Source organism: Bos taurus, chromosome 2 (assembly GCF_002263795.3).
Source record: "Bos taurus isolate L1 Dominette 01449 registration number 42190680 breed Hereford chromosome 2, ARS-UCD2.0, whole genome shotgun sequence".
In the NCBI taxonomy this organism is placed as follows: domain Eukaryota; kingdom Metazoa; phylum Chordata; class Mammalia; order Artiodactyla; family Bovidae; genus Bos; species Bos taurus.
In genome coordinates, this window is record NC_037329.1 from 47,265,475 (window position 1) to 47,287,837 (window position 22,363).

The following is a 22,363-nucleotide window of genomic DNA, read 5'->3' on the forward strand; positions in this document are numbered from 1 at the left end:
AAAGTTGAAATAGAATAATTTCCTGTGATATCAGGTAGTCCCAGAAAAGAAAAAGCAGCCCACCGAGAATATCATGCAGACTCCTCCCTGCTTCTCAGTCTGCAGAGGAGCATTGTTGGCGCCTTCGAAGGAAACAGTACCAAATGTGACCATGCAAATTGAGCGAAAAGGGGAAGTTCTTAAACCGGCCGAGGGCTATCCCCAACAAGAAAACCAACTTGCAAAGACAGAATGAAAAAAAAGGATCTATGGAAACCATTCAGCTCAACTGTCTCTCTTAAATATCTACTTGGAAAGCAAACCAAAACCAAACATACTTTTCCATCACAATGTTTACCATCAGCTTCACACTCAATTTGCTACAATCAGTGAGCGTCTGCACCGTTCCAGGCCTCACCCGGTTCTCAGCCTGTAAAATGCATTCTGTGGAAATTCCCCAGGAAAACTGTCCGGAGCCAGAGGGAATTTCTCAAAGAAAAAACAACAACAAAAGACACCCAAAGACAAACGACAGAATGTAACTCCTAATCCATGGCTTCATGAACAGTATACATTACCTCTCGAGAAACCCCCCTGAACACTGACTGTGTACATTTATCTCAATACAAACCAAGCACTTTGTGATGGGTTAGCTTTATTGCTTAAGACTCCATTATCTCATTCGATAATCACCAAATGGTACCATAGGCCTCCACTTCAAACAAAATCAACACTCAATGATTTCACTTTGATATCACAGTTCCATCTGAAGCAGCAACTTGAAGCAAAACCTGGAATAAATTATTACTTTGCTGAATATAAAACTGAGCCAACTGTTTTTTCTTCCAAAGCTCAACCAGACTGTACTGTACCTAAGCCCTTTTCTAAAATTATTGACCTGAAACAAAACCAGAATATCAGAGTAGCCTTTGAACTGAACCTGAACCAAATCAATATTTCATTCAGTTCCAATTCTTGGTTTAAAGCATCCATCAGCAACCTTAGTGTGCAGACTGGATTTCATCCAATTAAAGCACCTATATTCTCTACAGCCTGCTAAGTCCATGGGCTATAAAAGCTGTACCGTGTTCTATTTAGTTCCCAAATTTTGTTTTTCTGTTTGTTTAAAACATTATAAATATAAAATTATAAAAATATATATGTGTCTTTTTCTAACCATAGAGTATATACTAAAATTTGAAAGCTCTCTTTCACCTCTACCTCCCAATTCTGTTCCTTGTTAGAGAATTTCACCATTAACACTTTGTAAATGTCCTTCTCCCACTTGGATCATGACTGTACATCTAATTTTTCGGTTCTAGCTTCTGAAATTTATGAACAGGGCAATCCAGAGCAGTATGAATTGATCTTCCAGTTAAATCTTAATAAAGAGGAAATTCTTAATTGCACTGGACCAGAAAGCAGGCAGAATATAGTCATACTATCCACAGGCCAGTTCAGCCCAAGTCCAGAGAAATGATATTAAAAACATCTGAAAGAGACATCCGAAACCCTGTGTTCTTAGGTTCCAAATGCCCAGAGAGGCAGTGATATCGTGAGACTGGGGTCAGCTAAAGAGTTGCCTGGGGCTTGCCTGGTGGCTCAGATGGTAAAGAATCTGCCTGCAATGCAGGGGACTCAGCTTCTATCCCTGGGTCAGGAAGATCCCCCAGAGAAGGGAATAGCTACCCACTCCAATATTCTTGGCTGGAGAATTTCATGAACAAGGGATCCTGGTGGGCTACAGTCCATAGAGTCACAAAGAGTCAGACACAACTGAATGACTTTCACTTTTTTTGTTTCCAAGGAGTTATCCAGTGCATATTTCCATTTGTTTGGTGGAAGGAGGAGTCAGGGATGAACCCCACAGCCTAGCAGTGGGTGACCTGCTGTAACCAAAGCCACAGGCTTGACTACCCCTAAAGCTGCCCTCTTCTTGCGTTGAAAAATTGTAGCATCACAAAGTATAACCACGGTTGTTCCAGATTAGAAAGGTTCAACGAGCCAGTCAACACTGCTCTGAGAGGCACCTGAAGTGACCAACAGATGCTACATAAATATGGTCAGGGCCATAGCGGGACACTCAGCCACCTGCACCTTCCACAGATTCAGCTACTCACAAGCCATCTCCCACTTAACTTCTTGCTTTGTTTTTGTAAAGGCAAGGAAATGCCAGTGCTTTGAACACAGCACTGTTCTAAAGATTAATTAAAACAGTGTGTGTAAAAAACACAAAAATCCATTTCTTATCCCCTCCACTCCCTGACCAAGTGTCAACATTTTAGGTTTTGTACATAAAATTATTTTTACTTATTCTGAGATTAGTGTCTCTGGGGTCCTGACAATACCTTTAGTGGTTAGAGCTCAGTTCCCAAAATAAAATACAGTATAGCCATGAGAGTGCCTTTCGGGTTATTTTTATTATGAAAACAATATTTGAAACCTATACCAGGCCTTCTGGTTTCCCTTGAACAACTCTCTCAATCAAAGCGTCAACATGTCCCCCACAAAGCTACATCTGAACAGCGAGCCCATCCCAGTTTTTATTCTAAAGGTCAGGCAGTCAAGATTATTTTTTGCAGCAGTCTTTCAGGCTGAGAAGAACAAAGCAGCAACACGCAGCAACAAAAGCAGCGGGTATCTGCCGGGGAGAGTACAGCTCCTGCCCAGGGAGAAATCAAGAGCCAGTTTTCCCAAACACTGCTGCCCTTCAAAGGACCCAGAAAATGACTTCCAGAAGCGTCCCTGGTAACTACACCGTCCAGCTCACAAACACGTCTGGGGACTGTAAATTCCCAACCCTCGGCAGGACCCGACACCAGGCAATCTGTCTCCATGGCAATCTCACGGCATTAATGGAGAATATTCCCTGCACTGCAGTGGACCGGGTGTCCAGAGGAGCCCCCACCAGGTGATTGCAGAACAACCAATCATAACGTGGAAGACAGCTGCAAACAAATCCTGGAGAAAGCATGCCCTGAAATCTGGCGGTAGGAGAAGGGGAAAGGACCACAAACGAAGATCAGTATCTATTTTTATTTTTACTCCTTTATGTGAAAAGCAAATTTCTCTTGGTTTATCCCTTGAGGATTTATACTTGCTGTCCATAGAGAAAGGGCATGTAATATTGTAAAGCATCTTATTTTTTAGAATGAAAGGTGCCCTCCCAACCCCTACCTCAAGAAAAGATTTCCTTCTTTACATAAGCATTCTGGCATTTCCTATTGTCAGATGTAATTACCTTTAAGGACTAAAGAGATTTGTGTGTACACAGGAGTGTTCAGTTGGAGCACACCTATAAGGTTTACAGAGCATTTTAATTATAAAATCAAAACCCCCAGAGGGCATAAATAACATTTCCACAAAAAATAGAAATCCATCAATTGCAATAAGTAAGAATGACAGACTAATCAAAAATTCTTGTTAGCACTATTAGTTAAAAAATTCTAAAACAGGCTTTTTGGGTTTTTGTTAAAAAAATAAAATAAAAAAGAATGAAAACCATTAGACTGCCAGTAATTCATTAAAATTTCACACATGAAGTAGCAACAAGCTAGTTATCCTTTTCATAAGTCAAGCCCCTAAAGCCTCCGGAGAATATAGTAAGGTAATTGCCTTCTCTCTGCAACTCCAGGGCATAGATTGGCTGGTCACTCACAGCTTCCGCCAGAAACCAGATCAGATCTGGCAAAGGAGGCACTTTCTTTTAATACCAATTAAACAGGCCCAGTGGCAGACCTAATGGCAGGTAATTTCTATATCAAAGAAACGAAAAAGGAAATCTTTTAAGTTGCCAGAAGGGTGACAGCAGCAGGATACAAGATGTCATTATATAAATGGAAGGTTTAAAAAAAAAAAAAGCAACTCATTTCTTTATGGGATTATTTTGCACACACGTAGCATCTCTTACCCTAGCTGCTCAAAATACTGTAAGAAGCTTAAGACATTCTCTCATCCCTTCTACAGTAATTTTCTAATAAACTGGTTTACCCAGGAGTCAGCATCTGCTTTACATTCTTCTTACACAGGCCACACGATTCTCCTAGCAGTCAGCATTTCTACAAGTATTTGGTTGTCTCTCGAAAGAAGGAAGAGAGCCTAACAAATTAGGTCTCTCAAATGAAGTACTAACTTCTGAGCTTCTACAATAATCAGAAATCCAAGGAGGGGCACATCTTCTAAATATTTAATGCCCCAAGAGCAAACTGTGTTCCAACTACAGAGCCCACACAGTTCCACAAAGCACCCACCAGCCTCAAGGTTACAGATTTAGCTTAGAGAACTAAGGCTGCTGTCCTGGTAGGTTTTAAATCTGGAGAGCCAATCTGCTTTAGAGATTGCTGATTTTTCCACACCTTCTCAGCCTGTGACGAAATAATTTCTTTGCATGACTATATCCACTCTGTTCATTATTATTATATTTAACTATGCAAGAGACACTGTAGATGTGCCATATCATCAGATTATTTCCCTGCACTTCTGACACTCAGATTTTCAGGAATCCTTCTCTGACTTAAGCTCTTGTAAAAAGCTGTCATTTCTTTAAAGGCCAAAATTCAAAGACGTACCAGAGAAGAGGGCATGGGTAAAGGCTGACCTAGCAACAACAGGAAACAATGGACTCAACTTTGCTCTAGCATCATGGCCCTGGGCCCTCGGCCTTCCTTCCCCATCCTCCTGTCCAGAGTCTTCTTGGTGGATTGAGCAGGGACCAGGGATGGGAGTGGGGGGCAGGAAGTGGTGGACTGGAAGCTGAATTCAACTCCTTTACAGGATGGTTTGAGTCCTTTCCATACATATGATCAACAAGCAACAGAGTAGGGGAAAAAAAGAAAGATCCTATTTCTGACAGCTGCCCACTCCCTCTATCTGTCCTTAAGCATGTAGGCTGAACGCATTTCCATGAGGCTAAAAGTTGCCAACAGAGCCTCCAGATTTGAAGAGAGTCTGCCCGTGGATTTCAGCCCACAAGATGTCACTAGTACATTCTGGTGGACATGCGTTGTTTTTTAGCCACTCAACACCCATTCTCATAACAGCACCTCGACTGCATTGTGAAGAATTACCCCCCATTCCCGTATGAGTGCAGCTGTGGTCAGACAACACATTAGGGTGCCCTGTCCTTCCCCAGCCCAAGCACACCACCCAGCACAATCTCCTCCTTCTCTCCTGGGGCTCTGGGTCTCCAATATACATGACAAGGACAGAAACACATCCAGAGAGGATTCACTCGAGGTGTGGCCCCTCAGAAGCCCGGGTCCTCAGCTGTTCTTTTAGTTCTGTGAGTCTCTCATAGCTTTTTCTTTTTTAATTGGAGCATAGTTAGTTTACAACATTGTCTTAGTTTCAGGTATAAAGCAAAGTGATTCAGTTACACATATATATATACTCCTTTCAGATTCTTTTCCATTATGGATTATTACAAGATACGGAATACAGTTTCCGCTTTCTCTTTTTGTTTATATCTTCACAACCCTCATTGGACCAGTGGGGAATGAAGCCAGGAGAGTGGGTGGTTCTCCCCACTCCTAATTTATAAAAACAAGGTGTGCCCCCCACCTTAAGCCCCCAAGCACTTGGGGCCACAATGCTGGAATGGCAGTGGCAGAAATGAATTAAGGCTTGGTGTAGTACACGCATTATGAGTCACAGGTCAATATGCTGAGGATCAATATTCTATTACACCCAGAGGAGAAAACGACAAGGCCCGCATCTGGAGTAGCCCATTAAGCTAGGAGCATATAGGTGGGGTGGGGTAGGGTAGGGACCGGACTACCAGCATTTAACAGAGTATTTCACAGCTTTTGAATGACTTTGGGCAGGAAATGCTCTCTCCTGCGGCAACTGTATCAGATGTACCTCCCTTCACTTATTTACAGTCTGCCTGGACCAGACTGGCCACTGAGACATCATATTCTTTTACCTTTCCCACCCCTCTCCATGTGTGTGCTAAATCACTTGATTCATGTCTGACTCTTTGTGACCCCATGGGCTGTAGCTTGCCAGTCTCCCCTGTCTGTGGAATTTTCCAGGCAGGAATACAGGGTGGGTTGCTATTTCCTTCTTCAGGGGATCTTCCTAATCTAGGGAGTGAAGTGAAGTCGCTCAGTTGTGTCCGACTCTTTGCAGCCCCATGGACTGTAGCCTACAGGCTCCTCCCTCCATGGGATTCTCCAGGCAAGAGTACTGGAGTGGGTTGCCATTTTCCTTCTCCAGGGGATCTTCCCGACCCAGGGATCGAACCCTGGTCTCCCACATTCCAGGCAGACACTTTAACCTCTGAGCCACCAGGGAAGCCCAAATCTAGGGAATCGAACCTTCAAAATTCCAGCTCTCTAGTTGACACCACCCAGCCGTGCCCTCGTGACCACGAGGAATCAGAATGCACAGGACACACTGGGGGAAATTCCAGTCCCTTCTTTTCACACTCATCTCCCCAGCCTAAACACAAACCACAAGGGCAGCGTGCAGACTGCACCCACAACAGAAAAAGAACGAACTCAGGAGTCAAGCACCCTGTGGAGTCAGCTTGGGCAAGTCTCATATCCTGCCTAAAAGAGACACATGGTCTCCAAACAGAACAGAAAGCCTCTGGATTTTTGTTGGATGAGCAGTTAATCCTTAAAATAATCCTTCACTCACATCCAGTCAAAGGACCACCTCACCATGCCTCCACCTGCCTAACTTCCTGTCTGAAAGTTTTATACCACTTCAGTAGGCTCTCTATATTTGAAAACTTTCGCTTCCAGAAAAAAAAAAAAAAATCCTTTAAAATGTGAGCTTGCAGGACAGAAGTCCAGAAAGCTCCCTTCTCTTAATCACTCAGTGATTACACGTTAACATGGGGATGAATGCAGGGGTCTCTCAAGACCCTCCCTCTCCTCTTCCCTCTCCTCTCTTCAGAGTCCAGAGAGGACCTCATCCCTACCTATACCTTCAATTATGTCCTAAAGATCCATGACTCCCAGGGACTTCCCTGGCAGTCCAGTGGTTAAAACTTTGCCTTGCAACTCAGAGGTTGTGGGTTCGATCCCTGGTCAGGGAGGTAAGATTCCCCCATGCCTTACAGCCAAAAAATCAAAACATAAAACTGAAACAATACTGTAGAAAATTCAATAAAGACTTTAAAAATGCCTCACATTTAATGTACATAAAAATTATGCTAACCATAAATTTTAAAAAATCCATGACCCACATATTTTTCTTTGTCACTCAAGTAGCTCCCCGGAGCTCCAGACACTCAGACCTAACTTCTTATCTGGCATTTTCACCTGGATGTTCCATAGACTCCCCTCAAACTCCCCTCATCATCTCCCACGTCTCATTTCCAATTCTCCTCCCTCATTTCTTGTCTCAGTGAGTGGCTCTGTCCTCCATCCAACTCGGCAAGCCAGAAACCTTGACGCTGTCTCTCCCTACAGCCACCAGCCCCACCAAGCCTGGCTGGTTTCACCTCCTAAATACCTTTCTGGTCTGCCCATCTCTCTCCCTTTCCACCGCCCTCTCAATTCAACAACTAAGTCTCAGGCCTGGAGGGCCACCCCAGGTCCCAGTGCTCTTCCCAGACCCTCCAGTCCACCCTCCAGCACAACCAATGGGTCTTCGAAAAGGCAAATCTCATCATCCGATATCCTTGAATGGCTTTTCACTGCTTCTGAGATAATGACCAGAATCCTGAATGAGTACTGCCCAGACTAGTCTGCTGCTCTTGCCTGTCGCAGTTCGGAGATGGCCCACCCCAGCTCTCCACCCTGGCCTTCATGCTCCCGCCCCTCAGGGCATGTAAGCCTGGCTCCCTTACCCCACCCCCATTTCCACCCGCACCTCCTATTTTGCTCAACAAACTGCTCTGTTTCTCTTGGAACTTACTGAAGGAAACCTTTGCTGACTTGAGTCAAGCTCAGGGCCTTCTTCTGTAATAACTCTCGGCACCTTATCCTCTCCCTTCTTGATACATGTATTGATCGTGCTTGGAGACTATCTCCTTCACCAGCCTGTAAGCTCTCTGAGGGCAGAGACCATGGCTGACTGCTCACCCTTTAATCCCCAGCACTGCCTTTAACACAGGTTTACTTAACATACAATTATGAAAATCTATCATGTGTCAGAAACCACATGTTAGTTTTCCCGAATTATGTAAGTTAAGGGCTTAGGTAGGATCTCACCTCACAGGATGTGAAAAACAGTAGATTTTTGAGTAGATTTGCAAAGTGGATGAAATGAGACAACAGTTAAAATGAGGCCAAGTGACTAGTTCAAGAGCAGGGGAGAGTACCCAAAAGAGATAAAAAGATAAGCATCAGCCAGGCAAAAAGGGCAGTGGGCAGACCCGAGAGGACAGTGACTGAGGGATGGAAAACTGCAGGGCTGGTTGGTGCTTGGCAAAGGACAGGAAAGAAAAGAACAAGGTTAGTTGCCCACACCATGATGTTTCTAAGGCCAGTGCCCCTCTTTTGCCAAAAGGTTTCATTGAATGTTCCAGGTATCCAGCAGAGAAATGACCCAAGTGGATCGCAGAAATAGAACAAAATTTCATAGGGCGCTCCACGCCTTTCCAAGCACCCCTCCCCACTCTCCTACCCCTGCCAAATTGCAAGAAGGCATCCACCAGCCACAGATGCTGAATTATTCAATTATTCTAGCAGCTTTCAAAACACATGTGCAGCTAGAAAATCGCCCCCAAAGAAAAGAATCGTGTTATTTAGGCTACTAGGTCATTTCTTGAACCTCTCTTGAATCCTGGTTGGCCACGTAATTGTTCTTCAATTGAACAGTAGCTCATTGACACCCACCCCTCCTAGCAAAAACAGAGGCAAACATATAATCATAAGACATCTGCTGCTAACTGTGCACTTCCAAGCAGGCAGGTTACTTTTGGATTTTGCACAGTGGCCACCAGGCTCCCACAGTCACCCAAGATTGAGACCTGATGCAGCATCTGAAATAAATACCAACACCAACCATCCACTATCTCCCACTATACACACCAAGCTGCCTTGTTTCCATGGGGAAAAAAGGGGGGCTGTGGACTGAAAAAGGACTTGTGCATGCTAACCTCCAACACAAAGCAAAAACCACTGAAATGATCTGTCTGCACGTGGAAACCCTTCTCCAACGCCTCACCCATAGTCCACCCACCACTGCACGTCAGCTCTCTGAGATATTTTCTCTGAGGAGAACACACCAAAGAGAATGCTTTAGGGAAAAAGAAAAATGAGTCACGAAACAAGCCTTTGAGACTCCATTTTAGGACCGAGCTTCTTCAGGAATCCTCTATTTCTAGCTCTGAAGAAGCAGAGCATGAAGATGAGTTGAGCCAAAAAAAAAAAAAAAAGCAAACATTTACCAGAGGTGACTTTTAACTCCAAATCAATTATAAAACTCACAGAGGAGAGAATGACACTTTTCATCTAATCAAAAGCAATCAAAACCCCAAAATCTCAAACACTACCCTCTACACCTCAAATGTGGCTACCGGAGAGTAATGGATAGAGGCGCATCTCAATGGAAGCAGATTAAGGCAACCTTGCAAACAGTCACTTGGCCACACTAAGAATGTATGTCGGTCAAGTGACAGGGTGGGGGCAGGGATCAGTGCTAGGGAAAACATCTGCTCGTTCACACAGCTTGCTGAAAGGCCGGACCAAGCTCCACCATCACCCACTCTTTCCCAAGTGTCCCAGGACATCAATAGTCATGGGGGGGAAAAAGCACACACTCATACCTCCTCCTTCCTCTCCTTCTTCCTTACCATTTCTCCATCTGTTTAGCTCCATCTCCAGATGCTGGATAACATTCTTCAAAGTCTTATTTTTCTCTTTCTCTTTTTCGTATTTCTTCTTCCATTCTTCAGCTGTCAGTTCCAGGTTCACAGAGACAGTATTCTTGATGGTCTTAGCCCTGGTGTGAAAAACATAAGGGAAAAATTCTGAGCAGAGTTGCTAGCATTTGCTAAATCATGAATATAATTAAACTTCAAATTCCTTTCACACCAGAAGATTAGGACTTAGGGAGCAGGAAGGATGCTAGAGCTTTTACTACCACCCTCTTAGCTGCTTTAGTGGCCCCACTATTTCTAAGGCTCCAAACTCACCTTTTTCCTTTTCTTTTCTCCTTTTCCTCCTGCCTGTCTCTAGACCCAACGGGATTTTCATCTAAACTGTCTCGAGTCTTTCTCTATTCCCTCTGCCACCATTTCTATTCCCGCTGCTACCACCTTGGCCTATGTTCTTAGAACCCACCTGTGGTTATAGCCTAGCTTTTTCAGACATTCAGCATCCTCTTTAAGCATCTTGCATGCCACTTTCAGATTCATCTGCCCAAGAAGAGCTTCCTTTCAACTCAATTAACGTCTATGAAACACTGGGGATTTATCAAGATAAACGAGACAAGGTCTCTGGCCTTAGAGTTTACAGTTTCTCATAACAATATACATACAGACAAATCAATTCTTTCTCTTACTCACATTTGGTACCTTAGCACCATCCCTACGGTATTGAACACATGTCAACACATGCCTCCAGGGACAGATGGTCACTTTACCAACTCAGGGTGGCCAGGTGAAACCACGGTCCGAGCTGAGCACATCCTCTCCCACCGTCCAGTCAGCAAGAAGGAGCGGAGGGCCCACTTTTCTGAGATCATCCCATTTTTTTCAAGAAAAGTCAGAAATTGAGATTTTTCTTTGCATATCCCAGTTCAATATAATTTTTCAAACTGATGTGTGGCATACACAAACAAGTCTAATGGCCACCATTTTGGCCCTTGTGGTATAAAGAGTGACCACCTAGGCCAGATGGCCCAGAGCGGGCTGTGATGCCCCAGTGGAACTGTGGACAGTAAATCAAGGCTGTGCCAGCTCCAGTCAGTAATGAAAACGAAATACATGATTCACCAATGTATGCACAGAAATGAACACATAAGGTTTGTCCAATTGAAAAGCAAATTCATGATGGCAGGACGCTACTTGTTACATACTTTTTAAGAAGTAAAAACTTCATTTATGTGCTATCCTGTTTTATTTGCTACTGACTTTTTCATTTTTAACTCCCACCAGTTCTTGTCCTGCCACATTTGCCAGCACTATCTGATGTGTGATTCGGGTTGATCACTGTTGTCATGAAATGACATTTTGGACACGATTTCTATTTCAGTAAAAGAAATTCAGCAATCCTCACCAGTGCAGCAGATGTCACCCTGTAAATTAATTTCTAAAGCAGACAATTAAATAACCCAACTGTCAAAAGAAGAGTTAAAATGATCTCTATGCAAGATTCAAGAATTAGTATGTCTCCCTCACTCACTATAGCTTATGGCTGCTGTCTCCAGAAGTGTTTCAACTCTGTTTTCAAATAGTAGCAACTTTATTGCTACTTTAAAGTCTGTGCCAAGTTGACACTCTCACCCCAACACCCTCAGGCAGTGTCATGGATGTTTCTCAGATACAAGCACAAACACTGCAGCATCCATTTTAACTGAGTTAAGTCAAAAAGTGAAAAATAACCTATGGCTGAAATGCTTATGGACATTTAAGGATGTACTTTGATGCTACTAATCTTACTTATCATACCACAGAGTCTCTTGATGATTTCCAATGATACCAGAAGGAGAAGCATAGAGCCTTTATGCTGTAATCTGGCAGGTTTAGCCAGAAGTACAATTCTGTGAGTGGACCCAACAAGGTTATCACTGGTATAACTGATCCTCATTCTCAAAGTTCTCTTAAGTTGTTGAGAAAATTCTTTTTCTCCCACTTCTGCAGTAATCAGAGTCCCGGCAGGGAATAGTCTTCTCAAATAGGGAAGAGTTTAACAAAAGTACGGTAAGGGTGATGGGAAATAACAAGGGATAACAGGTGTAGCTCAGATGGTAAAGCATCTGCCTGCAATGCAGGAGACACAGGTTCAAACCCTGGGTCGGGAAGATCCCCTGGAGAAGGAAATGGCAACCCACTCCAGTATTCTTGCCTGGAGAATTTTATGGGCAGAGAAGCCTGGTGGGCTATAGTCCATGAGGTCACAAAGTGTCAGACACGACTGAGCGACTAACACACACACATACACACAATAGTGATGGGGGGATCCGTTACCACTCTTAGGCTGAAGGGGGCCCAGAGGAAGGGAACTATAAGAGGAAAGCTGTCTACACTCGCAGATACAGAGACCGAACAAGTGGTTACCAGTGGGGAGAGGGAAGGGGGAAGGGCAAGGCAGCTAACCTAACCCCTACGGGATTAAGAGGGACAAACCACTATGTATATAATAAATAAGCTACAAGGATACATTGTGTAGCACAGGGAATATAACAAATATTTTATAATAACTACAAAAAGAATATAACCTTTTAAAATTGTGAATCACTGTATTGTACATCTCTAACTTATATATTGACAATATCACACATCAGCTATGCTTCAATTAAAAAAAAAAAATTTTAAAAACTGTTAAACTCTTAAAAGAAAAATGCTGCCCTGTCGAAGCTGTTAACAGCCTTTAGTCTAGGAACACAGCCAATCTAAAGTGACCCTTCATGGAAGGAGCCATGAAATTAATACCCTGACATCACTCTGTTCTCTCCTTCTGAGTCCTGCCTGTTCCTCTCCCATTGGTGGAACCTAACTGGAAGCCAGAGGCAAAGGAGCCCACTGTAGTTGTCCAAGCTGGTCACTGACCCAGGGAGCAGGGCAGAGGAGAGCAGAGACGGCACAGAAACAATGCAGAGGAGCAGACGGAAGACACACAGCCCAACTCCCATCTGGAACCGAGAATAATATGTCTTCTGCTGCTGCCCTAAACAGACTCCATTCAGTCACTGATGAGGCAGACCATCATGCCTCTCCATCTACTAAATGGAGAACATGAAGAAACCAGCCAGCACTGATTAGAAAGATATTAATTATCCCCAAATGTGTTCTACAGATTTAAAATAATCTGAAATAAAATCTCAGGAGATTTGCGTGCTGCTGCTGCTGCTAAATCGCTTCAGTCGTGTCCGACTCTGTGCGACCCCAATAGACAGCAGCCCACCAGGCTCCCCCGTCCCTGGGACTCTCCAGGCAAGAACACTGGAGTGGGTTGCCATTTCCTTCTCCAATGCATGAAAGTGAAAAGTGAAAATGAAGTCACTCAGTCGTGTCCAACCCTTAGCAACCCCAAGGACTGCAACCTACCAGGCTCCTCTGTCCATGGGATTTTCCAGGCAAGAGGACTGGAGTGGGTTGCCATTGCCTTCTCCAGATTTGCATGTATGTATTGACATTGACAACCTGATTCTAAGATTTATAATAGAAATAAAGAAGGCCAACAATAGCAAGGACAATTTTGAAGGACAACGAGGATGGAATATCAATGCATTATAAAGCCACAGTAATTAAAACTGATTAAATAGTCCAGAAACTTTAGAATAGAAACAAAATAGATTATCCACAGACACTCGGCCATGTAGCCATGTGATATACAACAAAGGTGTGTATCCAGCACAGAGGGAAAGGACGGTCCTTTCAATGTCTGGTGCTTTACTGACTCCCCCAGTAACATATAAAAAATTCTATGCGGATGAATCACATGCATAAATGTGAAAGGTAAAACAACAAAGCTGCTAGAAGAAAACAGGGGAATATCTTTAAGACCTTAGGGTAGATAAAGATTTATTTCTTAAATAGAGCAGAAAGAAAAGATAAACTTGACTTCATTAAAATTAAAAACCTCTCTTCATTAAAAGTCACCATTAAAGGAGTTAAAACATAAACTACAAAGTGGGAAAAGATACAAACAATCCATGTATCTCACAAAGGACTTATCCAGAATAATCCCTATAAATCAATCAGAAAAAAGCACACAATTGGTGAAAACACCAGGTAAAGATTTGAATAGGAACTTCACAGAAGAAGTGCCAATAAATTGTACCCAGAAAAGTGTGTCAAATGTCATTAGCCTTCAGGGAATAAAATAACAAAAAGATATATTTACACACCTCATAGAACAATTAACATTTTTTAAACTGATAATGCTAAGTGCTGGTGAGGATGTGCAATGACTATAACACTCATCTGCTACTAGACAGAGTGTAAACTATTCCAATCATTCTGGAAAACTCTTTGGTACTATCTATTAAAACTAAATACTCATATGTATATAACCAACAGAAATGAAGACATATGTTCACCTAATGACATGGCAATCAATGCCATAGCAACTTCATTTATAATAGCCCCAAGATGAACACAATCCAAATATCCATCAACAATAGAATGCATACATACATACTGTATTGATACAACAAAATACTGTATACCTACGAAAAATAAACTGCTCATAATCTAACAATGTAGTGAACTTCAAAGATAACAATGTTGAATAAAAGAAGCCAGATACAAAACAATACTGTATGTCTTTATTTGTAAACAGTTCAAAGACAGGAAATAGTTATCTATGTTGACAGAAGTCAGGATGCAATCTACCCTTGAGAGTTGGGTACTGACTGGGAGGGTGTAAAACAGAGGTTTCTAAGATGCTGGGGTGATAGATACATGTGTATATACATTTGTTAAATTTTTACTGAGTTGCATACTTATATTTACTTTACTGTATGCGTGTTATACTCAATATAAGTAAGTTAAGAAAAATAAACTGATGTGTAAAGAAATCAAGTCAGATAAGAATTTCCAGATTGTGAAATAAATAAGAGCTACTAAGAGACAGTAAACCTCTATGCCTCGATAATTGCCTGTACTCATCTTTCCGGCCAAGATCACTTCTAAATGATACAGAAACTACAAACTATTGGAGTTTCTTCAAATTACCTTGGCCTCCCCTGGAAAGGCCAGGAAGATGTTTACTCTTGGTACCTTCTTACCTCTTGTTTTTCAGCATTTTCCTTCCCTCTCACAGTTGGACAAGGAGCTCTAGACAAACCCAGACCTCCACTGTATAGAATAAATCTGTAATGTATGATTCCACACTGTGACTGGTGTATGTCAGAGACTGAGATCCTCCCACTGTGGGTTGGGAGAGGGTAGTCTAGCATCCCTTTCTATCAGTTAGGGTTCTCCAGAGAAACAGAACCAACAGAACAGACATATAGATGGATGGATGAGTAGATACCCTATCTGATATATACATAAGATATACCTTCCATCCATCTGTATAGCTATCTATTTAAAGAAATTGGCTCACTGGAAACTCATGAAGAAGTTGTTGCTGCATTCTTGAGGAAGAATTTCCTCTTCTCCAAAAAACCTCATTTTTTGCTCTCACAGCCTCCATCTGACTGGATGGGGCACACCTCTATTACGGAGGATAATGTGTTTACTTAAAGTCAATTGCTGCTAGATGGTAACCACATCTACAAAACACTTTCATAACAACACCCAGGTCAGTGTTAGATTAAATAATGGGCTGCTACAGCCTAATCAAGCTCACACACGAAACCATCACACCTTCTACTCTATTCTAGGTCCTAGTTCCCATGTAAGATACCTAACGTTCTTCTGGAAACGTGCCTGCCACAAAGCACCTTCCCGTTCCCCGGTAAGGCCATTTCCCTGCTCGTGAGTGGGGGATGTAGGGAAGCAGAAACCAAGAGCTTTAAATTTGGTCTTTTGAAAAACTCTAGTCTCCCAAGAAATATTAAGAAATGACCAACGTGGATGAGGATTTGGCATCCAGGTAAATTAACTCTCATCCACAACATTTCATCCTCCAAACAGCAAAAATTAACCTATGGGTGTTTTGGCAACTCTCCAACAGGAACCGATTTGAGTCTTAATCCATTGTATGTCAAAACGGTAACCTAGCATCTCCCTTGGCCAAAGCTCTCGCTCTGGTCCTGCTGGGAACTTGTCAAGCTCTGCACACATGCGTGTTGCACATACACCACTCAGGCTCTGCCTAATCCAGCTACCATCAAACTGAGCATGAAATGGCACAGTTTTGTGTTTTTTCCCCCAAAAGTGCGTATCAGAAAAAGAAAAAAGAATATTACTTTTCCTGAACTATCCATTCTTCTTCCACATTTAACATATAAAACAAAGCCTCTGAATTATTCATGCTGGATCAATCAAAACACTTGGTGTCAATGATGTGCTGATTCAGGCTGTTTCTAAACTGGTCTCCCCAGGGGCCTCCCCTTTTCCTCATTACTGCCCCAAATCAAGGTACACTAAACAGGCTTGCGAGATAATTGGGGGATTTGAGTTTACACTTCTAAAACTTCAAAATATCCTTTTCAAATGGTGCTATAAAGTACTTTGGAAGAATAATTAAAGACTAGAAAATGAAACGCTAGAAGCCAGATGAAAAAGAACAATCGATGAAATTGCTCTAATTTGAGTCCCCAGCCCTTAAAGCTGCAAGTGTTCAGCTTCCTGACAGAGGACAGCTCTTTGACTCTTCATCGCCTGAAAATTCATATTGCCTCCTCAACCAAATTGAAAGCTCTATGACAACTCAGGAAATGGCTCTACCACTTTCCTAGCACAATGCAGGGCATTCAGGGGACATAAAGCGACAGGCCTGACCCAAGAGAAGAGCCACCATCACAGAAACCAAGAAACAGACACAGTGAAATCTTTTCCTTTAAATTCTAAGACTTCATCTAGAATCCTGCAGAGTGCAGACTCGGAAGCTGCCCTCAGGCCTCTGTACACTGTCATGTTTCTGCTGCTTCAAAGGACCTACTACTGTTTTATTCAGAATATCCATACAGTATGGCTTAACAACAAACACGGACTTTCTTCGTGTTCTTGAAAGAACCATGTGGTGATAACCAGAGAACTTCGTGCTGCCTGTAGGTGTGGTCACCCCTGCAGCAAGAACATAATGAACGCTCATTACACTGAATTTGGGAGGTGCCCGGCAGTCCTTTTTGAGTTCAAAGTGCTTAATCTCATTAGCTATCAGTACCATGTCAAATCTGAGGTTCAGATTCATGTCTGCTGTGTAACTGGGTTCAGTGTGTGTATTTAACAATAAAGCAAGTATTGGTCCTGTAGAGAAGTTAGATGTCCTTGAAGAATCCACTAACTAATTTGAAGATGGAGGAAAGGGAACAAAACAGAACACATTTCTAATTATAAGCAGGAAAACAAATCAGATCTAAACCTCAACCAATTTTTGGACATAGTGGTGTCATAGTACAGCAACTGCCCCAGTGGTCTTATTCCTACATAATAAGCACCAGATTCGTCTGCTCATTCGTTTGATGACATTTGTCTACTGACCACCTACTGTGTCCCAGTTGTCCTAGGAGTTTGTTGGTGCCACTCACTGATGTGGTAATAAATTAATTCTTATCCTTATGGAGCCCAGTATTCGGATGACTCTGACAAAAGATTACAAACCAACCTATTTCATTTGAAAATATAATTGACCTACTATTTATTTCCTGGCATCCCAAATTATCAGCATTTAATCATCAGATTATCAGATTTCGTTCATCATTCATTGCAGAAATCTAATTCTACTGCTTCATTCAGTCCTGATCCTTATATTACAGCTGTATCCTGTACCTTAGGTCACGTTTGGCCCAGCCCCATGCATGACTGTGACTTTCCCAAGCCTGTTCAAAGACGGAGGAAAGAAGGAACTTGCAATTACGGGACACCATATTCCATGCCAGCCCTTGTGCTGAGTAAAAACTGAAGCAACTCATCTAATCCTCCCAGTGATTTTCAGGAAGTAGGCGTTATTATATTATTATGTTTTTTTCCTACAGGCAAAGAGACTGAGGTTCCAAGAGAAGGAAAAGGGAGAAAAAAGTCAGGAGCAGAGCTGAGGTTCAAAGCTGGAGTAACCGGCCCCAGAGGCCTATGCTCATCTAGATTCCTGATCAAGCAGCCCGCATGGGAGAGGCTGCGGGTCAGGTGATACAGTCTCAGTCCAGTAACATCTCACAATTAACCAGCTTTGTGGCCTCAGGGGCAGGACCTAATGGCTTGGAGCCTAGGTCTCGATCCCATCGTCTGTACAAAGGGGAGAGACACCTACCTGACACAATTTCCATGAGGATTCTGACATGTCTGGCACATGCTAGTTCCTTAAAACAAGTGCTAGTGATAATGATGATGCTATGATGGCCTCATTGAGATTAGAAGAAAGTAAATCATCATTTTCACTGACACCTAAAACTCTTCCTCTAGACAGTTGCGACATGCCCACCACCAACAACAGCCTTGAGACAGAGCCTGTGCCCCAGGAAGACTCTGGGTTGCAAAGATGTAAAGTATCTTTGCTTTATGGGTGGGAATATTTTTTTTAAGAGATGTTGCCTTTATAAATGCATCCAGGGCTGGTTTCCTCCAAAATGTCTTCAGAGGAAACTGTCAAAGCTTAAGTTTAAGAAACCAGGAGAGGGGCTTCCCTGGCGGCCCAGTGGTTAAGAGTCCATGCTTCCAGCGCAGGAGGCCCAGGTTCAACCCTGGTTGGGGAACGAATATCCCACATGCCGCATGACGTGGCCAAAAAAATTTTTTAAAGAAACCAAGAGAGATGGGGAAGGCAAGATGATCACCACAGTATTCTATGCTTCTCACAAGCAGATGCTGGTTTATAGGTATCCCGTGACCCTTAAGAAAAGAAGGTGTTATCCTTCTGCAACCCACTGACCTAAGCATTTGGCTAATCAAGGAAGTGATTTCAGAGGAAATAAAGGACCCAAATCCAATTTAAAAGATATACGAGTTCTACAACAATTCAGGGTGATTATTATTTATTTAGACATCCCACAGGTGCCATAACTGGTTAATTCTATGTTCTGTGAGGTTTCAGGAAATGACTGGGGTTTAATGTGGTTTCAACAAGCAATAACAATCTCCCATCCAGAATGCCCACCACCATCTGCCTTTTCTCTAGGCATCTTAAACTACTTCTCAGGCATAACCACACACTCCTGGGAGAAGGGAGTGCTCCGGGCATAAGGCAGAACCTGAAGAGACCTGGTTACTTGTCCAAAGATAACACAGTTGCGTGAAGGGGATGATGTCAGTAAGTCTGCATCTCCCAACCTCAGCTCTGGGCTCAGCCCACTGACACGGAAGATGCTCAGAATCGCCCCCATCCACAGGACGCAAGCACTCTAGGGACTAGCACTTCAGGCAGCCATGCAGGGAGGATGGGGCTCAACACCACTGACTGATAGACCATGACTGAAGGTCAAGAAAGGAAGGGATGGGACTTCCCTGGGGGTCCAGTGGTTAAGAATCCTCGTTCCAATGCAGGGGACACAGGTTCGACCGCTGGTGGGGAACTAAGATCTCACATGCCGCAGGACAACTAAGCCTGCTCACACAACCAGAGAAGCCTGCACACCGCAGTGAAGACCCAGCAGAGCCAAAAAAAAAAGGAAGGGATGAACTAACGCATACCAGGGAATGTTGTTGGAGGATTACTGGCTGTCCCTGCTGCCTACCTAGTAACGCTCCCCAGACATCTAGGAAATGTCCTTCAGACATTTCTGAAGACGAGAAGATGAGGCCATCCTCCCCTTTCCTCAGCATACAGCTGTATTTCTTACCCCCAGGATGAGCATCAGGACTTCTTTTCCCTGCTCTTTAATATTCAGTCTAATATTTAGTCTATCAGCAAATTTGCAATGGATTCCAAATATTGAAGTAGTTACTGGTGGTAGTAGTAGTAGTAGTACTACCACTTGTAACTGGTAGTTGCCAGTCTTGAGTTGAATATGCTTGAACCTGACAGTTAAGGTTTAATTCCATGAACCTGAGAGTCAGACTTAATTCCGAAGAACCTGAGAGTTAGAATTAATTCCATGAAAACAAAACTAAAATTCCACTGAATTACTAACAATCACATCTATAATAAGCTTGGATTTTTTTTTTAACATCATACCTTTGATAGACGTATTCATACCTATTGTTTTAAAAGGTAATTTTTCTTTCGGCCTCAATACATGATGCCTCAAGTTTCACAGGTCACCTGCTAGATGCAAATTACTAACAGGCTGCTTGCCCCCTCCCTCTGCTTCCTCTCTGACCCAAGAACCTCACCACTCACCCCTAACACCTAAGACCCAGCTCAGAGCACAGGTTAAGAAGGTCATGCCCACCTTTGTCCAAACATGAGTGTTGACTTGGTCTCAGCTTCATTGAAGACTGAGGGAGAGCAGCAAATGACGATGGTGGTTCTACAGTTCCCACCCAGAGAGTCCTGAAGAATCCGAGTCATCTTGCTGTCCCGGTATGGCACGTGTGTTTTCTATTTACGAAAAGAAAAAATACTGTCTGCTACAGCCAATTCAAAGAGAAAATACAGAGGCCAGCAAGTTAGTGATGGGAACTGGGCTTAGAAACATGTGAAATAAAAATCTGTGGCCTGGTTTTGCATCTTGCCAGAGTTTAGCATGCCCATTGTGGGACCTGGGTCATATGAAATTAGCATCACCACTCACACACTTTAATGAGCTAGATTTCCCTGCAAGCAGGGTGTCCATAGCCAGGACTCCCCCTGTCCCTTTCTAAACAAAAACAAATGAATCACTGGGGTGTGTGGCAAAGAGAGTACATGGACCCAAGAGGCAACTTCTCATGATATCATTTAATAGATGGGGACACGATCACTTACCGTCCCTTCTGCCAAAGCAGCGATCACGTTTCCAAGAGCAGACAAAGACTTATTGATATTTTTAGCTTCATCGAGAACAGCTCCCTCGGCACCAGTTTTGCTGACCTACCAGAGAGAAGAGAAAGCAGTGAGCTGCACAGGTGCAGAGGAGAAAACTCCAACTTACAAGAGGGCACGCGTGCAGGAGGGAGCCGAGGTGAACCCTCCCGGAGTGCTGGGGAAAATACAAGTAAGTAAGACGCATGGTGTCCGAGGCAGGGGATTGGTTCTCTCCTGTTGTCATTTTCCTCTCAATTAGGTTTTAGAGGAATGGCTGGGACACCTCGAGTGTAGAGCTGCAGATACTTCCCAGGGGACGTCTGTCTGGGGATGCCAGGCTCCAAAAGCACTGTCACTACAGAAAGGCTGGGGTCTTGCGAGACTGAACCATCCCCACGCTGGGGATGCGCAAAGAGAAAACGATGTCCTGGCCACAATGAATGGACATTACAAGCTCCAACTTCAAGCAAAGGTCAAGAGGTGCTGGGGATGGTTATCCAGACTCTGTGTTCCTTCCCTACTTATTCCCATAGTAAGAAAAAAAGGAGTAATCAGCCAAAGGGAGAAATACTTGACAAGGCATGAAAAGTCAAAAAAATGTATATTATATAAGTGAATCTGTCTTTTTTCTCCATAGTTAGAAGAACCATGCACCATTCCTCCTCGGCTCTGTTATTACTGGTAATTTCGTATATACAGCATTTGCTTTGGGTACAAAGCAGTTCACTGATGTTAGGAAAAAAAAAAGGAACTCAACATGATTCATAGCTCTGCTGACTGGACCAAAGACACAGGGGGAGCGGCTGCTCTCTGAAGAAAGAACAGTGGGGAAAAGATTTTAAACTGTGCGAAGATGGATTTCAATTACATATAAAGGAGGAACTCCCAATGACAGAGATGAATGCATGTCCAGGGGGCAGGGGAGGGTTTTTTCAAAGAAAAATTCAAGTATTTCTCCAGAAATTGTGTGTGGGTCCCCTGCTTACAGATGGAGAAATCACGGAGCTGCCGGCTCACAAATAGTAATGGTCTATTCATGGTGTTTAAGGTGCTGTCACATTTGAGCATCTCGGCTCCATGAAATATGCAAGACAAGTACAAGCACCTTCCTTTTACAGACAAGAAAAATTTGAGCTCCGGGCATGTCAAATTGCTCACCCAAGAGAAGAACACATTTCGGGGAGATGGGACTAAGCCCCAGAGCTCTGTTCCACTAGATCACTCTGACACATTCATGCGCATACATCTAGGGCAAGGAACACAGCTATGAGCAGAGGAAACAACTTGTAGGTCCACAACTTTAAAACACTTCATAAATATCAAAAGCAATAACCGCCAACGCTGTATAGGCCTCCACGCTCAGCTGCCTGCATGAAGCACTTTCCCACTGCATTTAGGCCCTGAGTACTTATCTCTGTTCTCTAAAGGGAAATAGGGCAAGCTCGGGATGAGGCAAAGGATCCCTAAGAGCTTTGTCTGGACCCACATGACAGGTGGGGCAGCAAAGTAGATGCTGGCTGCTAATGGCCAGTCTAGAGGTGAGCAATGCTACTCTCTACTTCTGTGCTGGTGGGCGTCTATTTAATTACAGTTTCAAGCTGGGCCAGAATGATTTTCAAGTTCCAGTTAGGACTATCCAGATGATCTTCTGCTCCAGGCTGTACAAACGCAGACAGGAGAACAACCCAAGTAGCCATTACTTACACGGATGACAGTGGCCATAACTTGGTGTTCGGTAACTCAGTGGTGGGAGCAGTAAGTGGGGATCA

The 22,363-nt window shown here is 43.3% G+C and overlaps 1 protein-coding gene across 3 annotated transcripts in view; it reads right to left on the reverse strand.

The window, feature by feature from the left end:
• The window catches only part of KIF5C (kinesin family member 5C), a 159,491-nt gene that overhangs the window by 56,022 nt on the left and 81,106 nt on the right, over positions 1–22,363 (reverse strand). For all 3 annotated transcript variants that reach the window (XM_005202465.5, NM_001076127.2, XM_010802009.4), the window contains exons 9-11: positions 20,556–20,660; positions 20,041–20,189; positions 9,731–9,879 (exon numbers count right to left, since the gene is read on the reverse strand). In XM_005202465.5, coding sequence (XP_005202522.1) covers positions 9,731–9,879; positions 20,041–20,189; positions 20,556–20,660 — 403 coding nt within the window. The remainder of the gene's footprint in view (positions 1–9,730; positions 9,880–20,040; positions 20,190–20,555; positions 20,661–22,363) is intronic.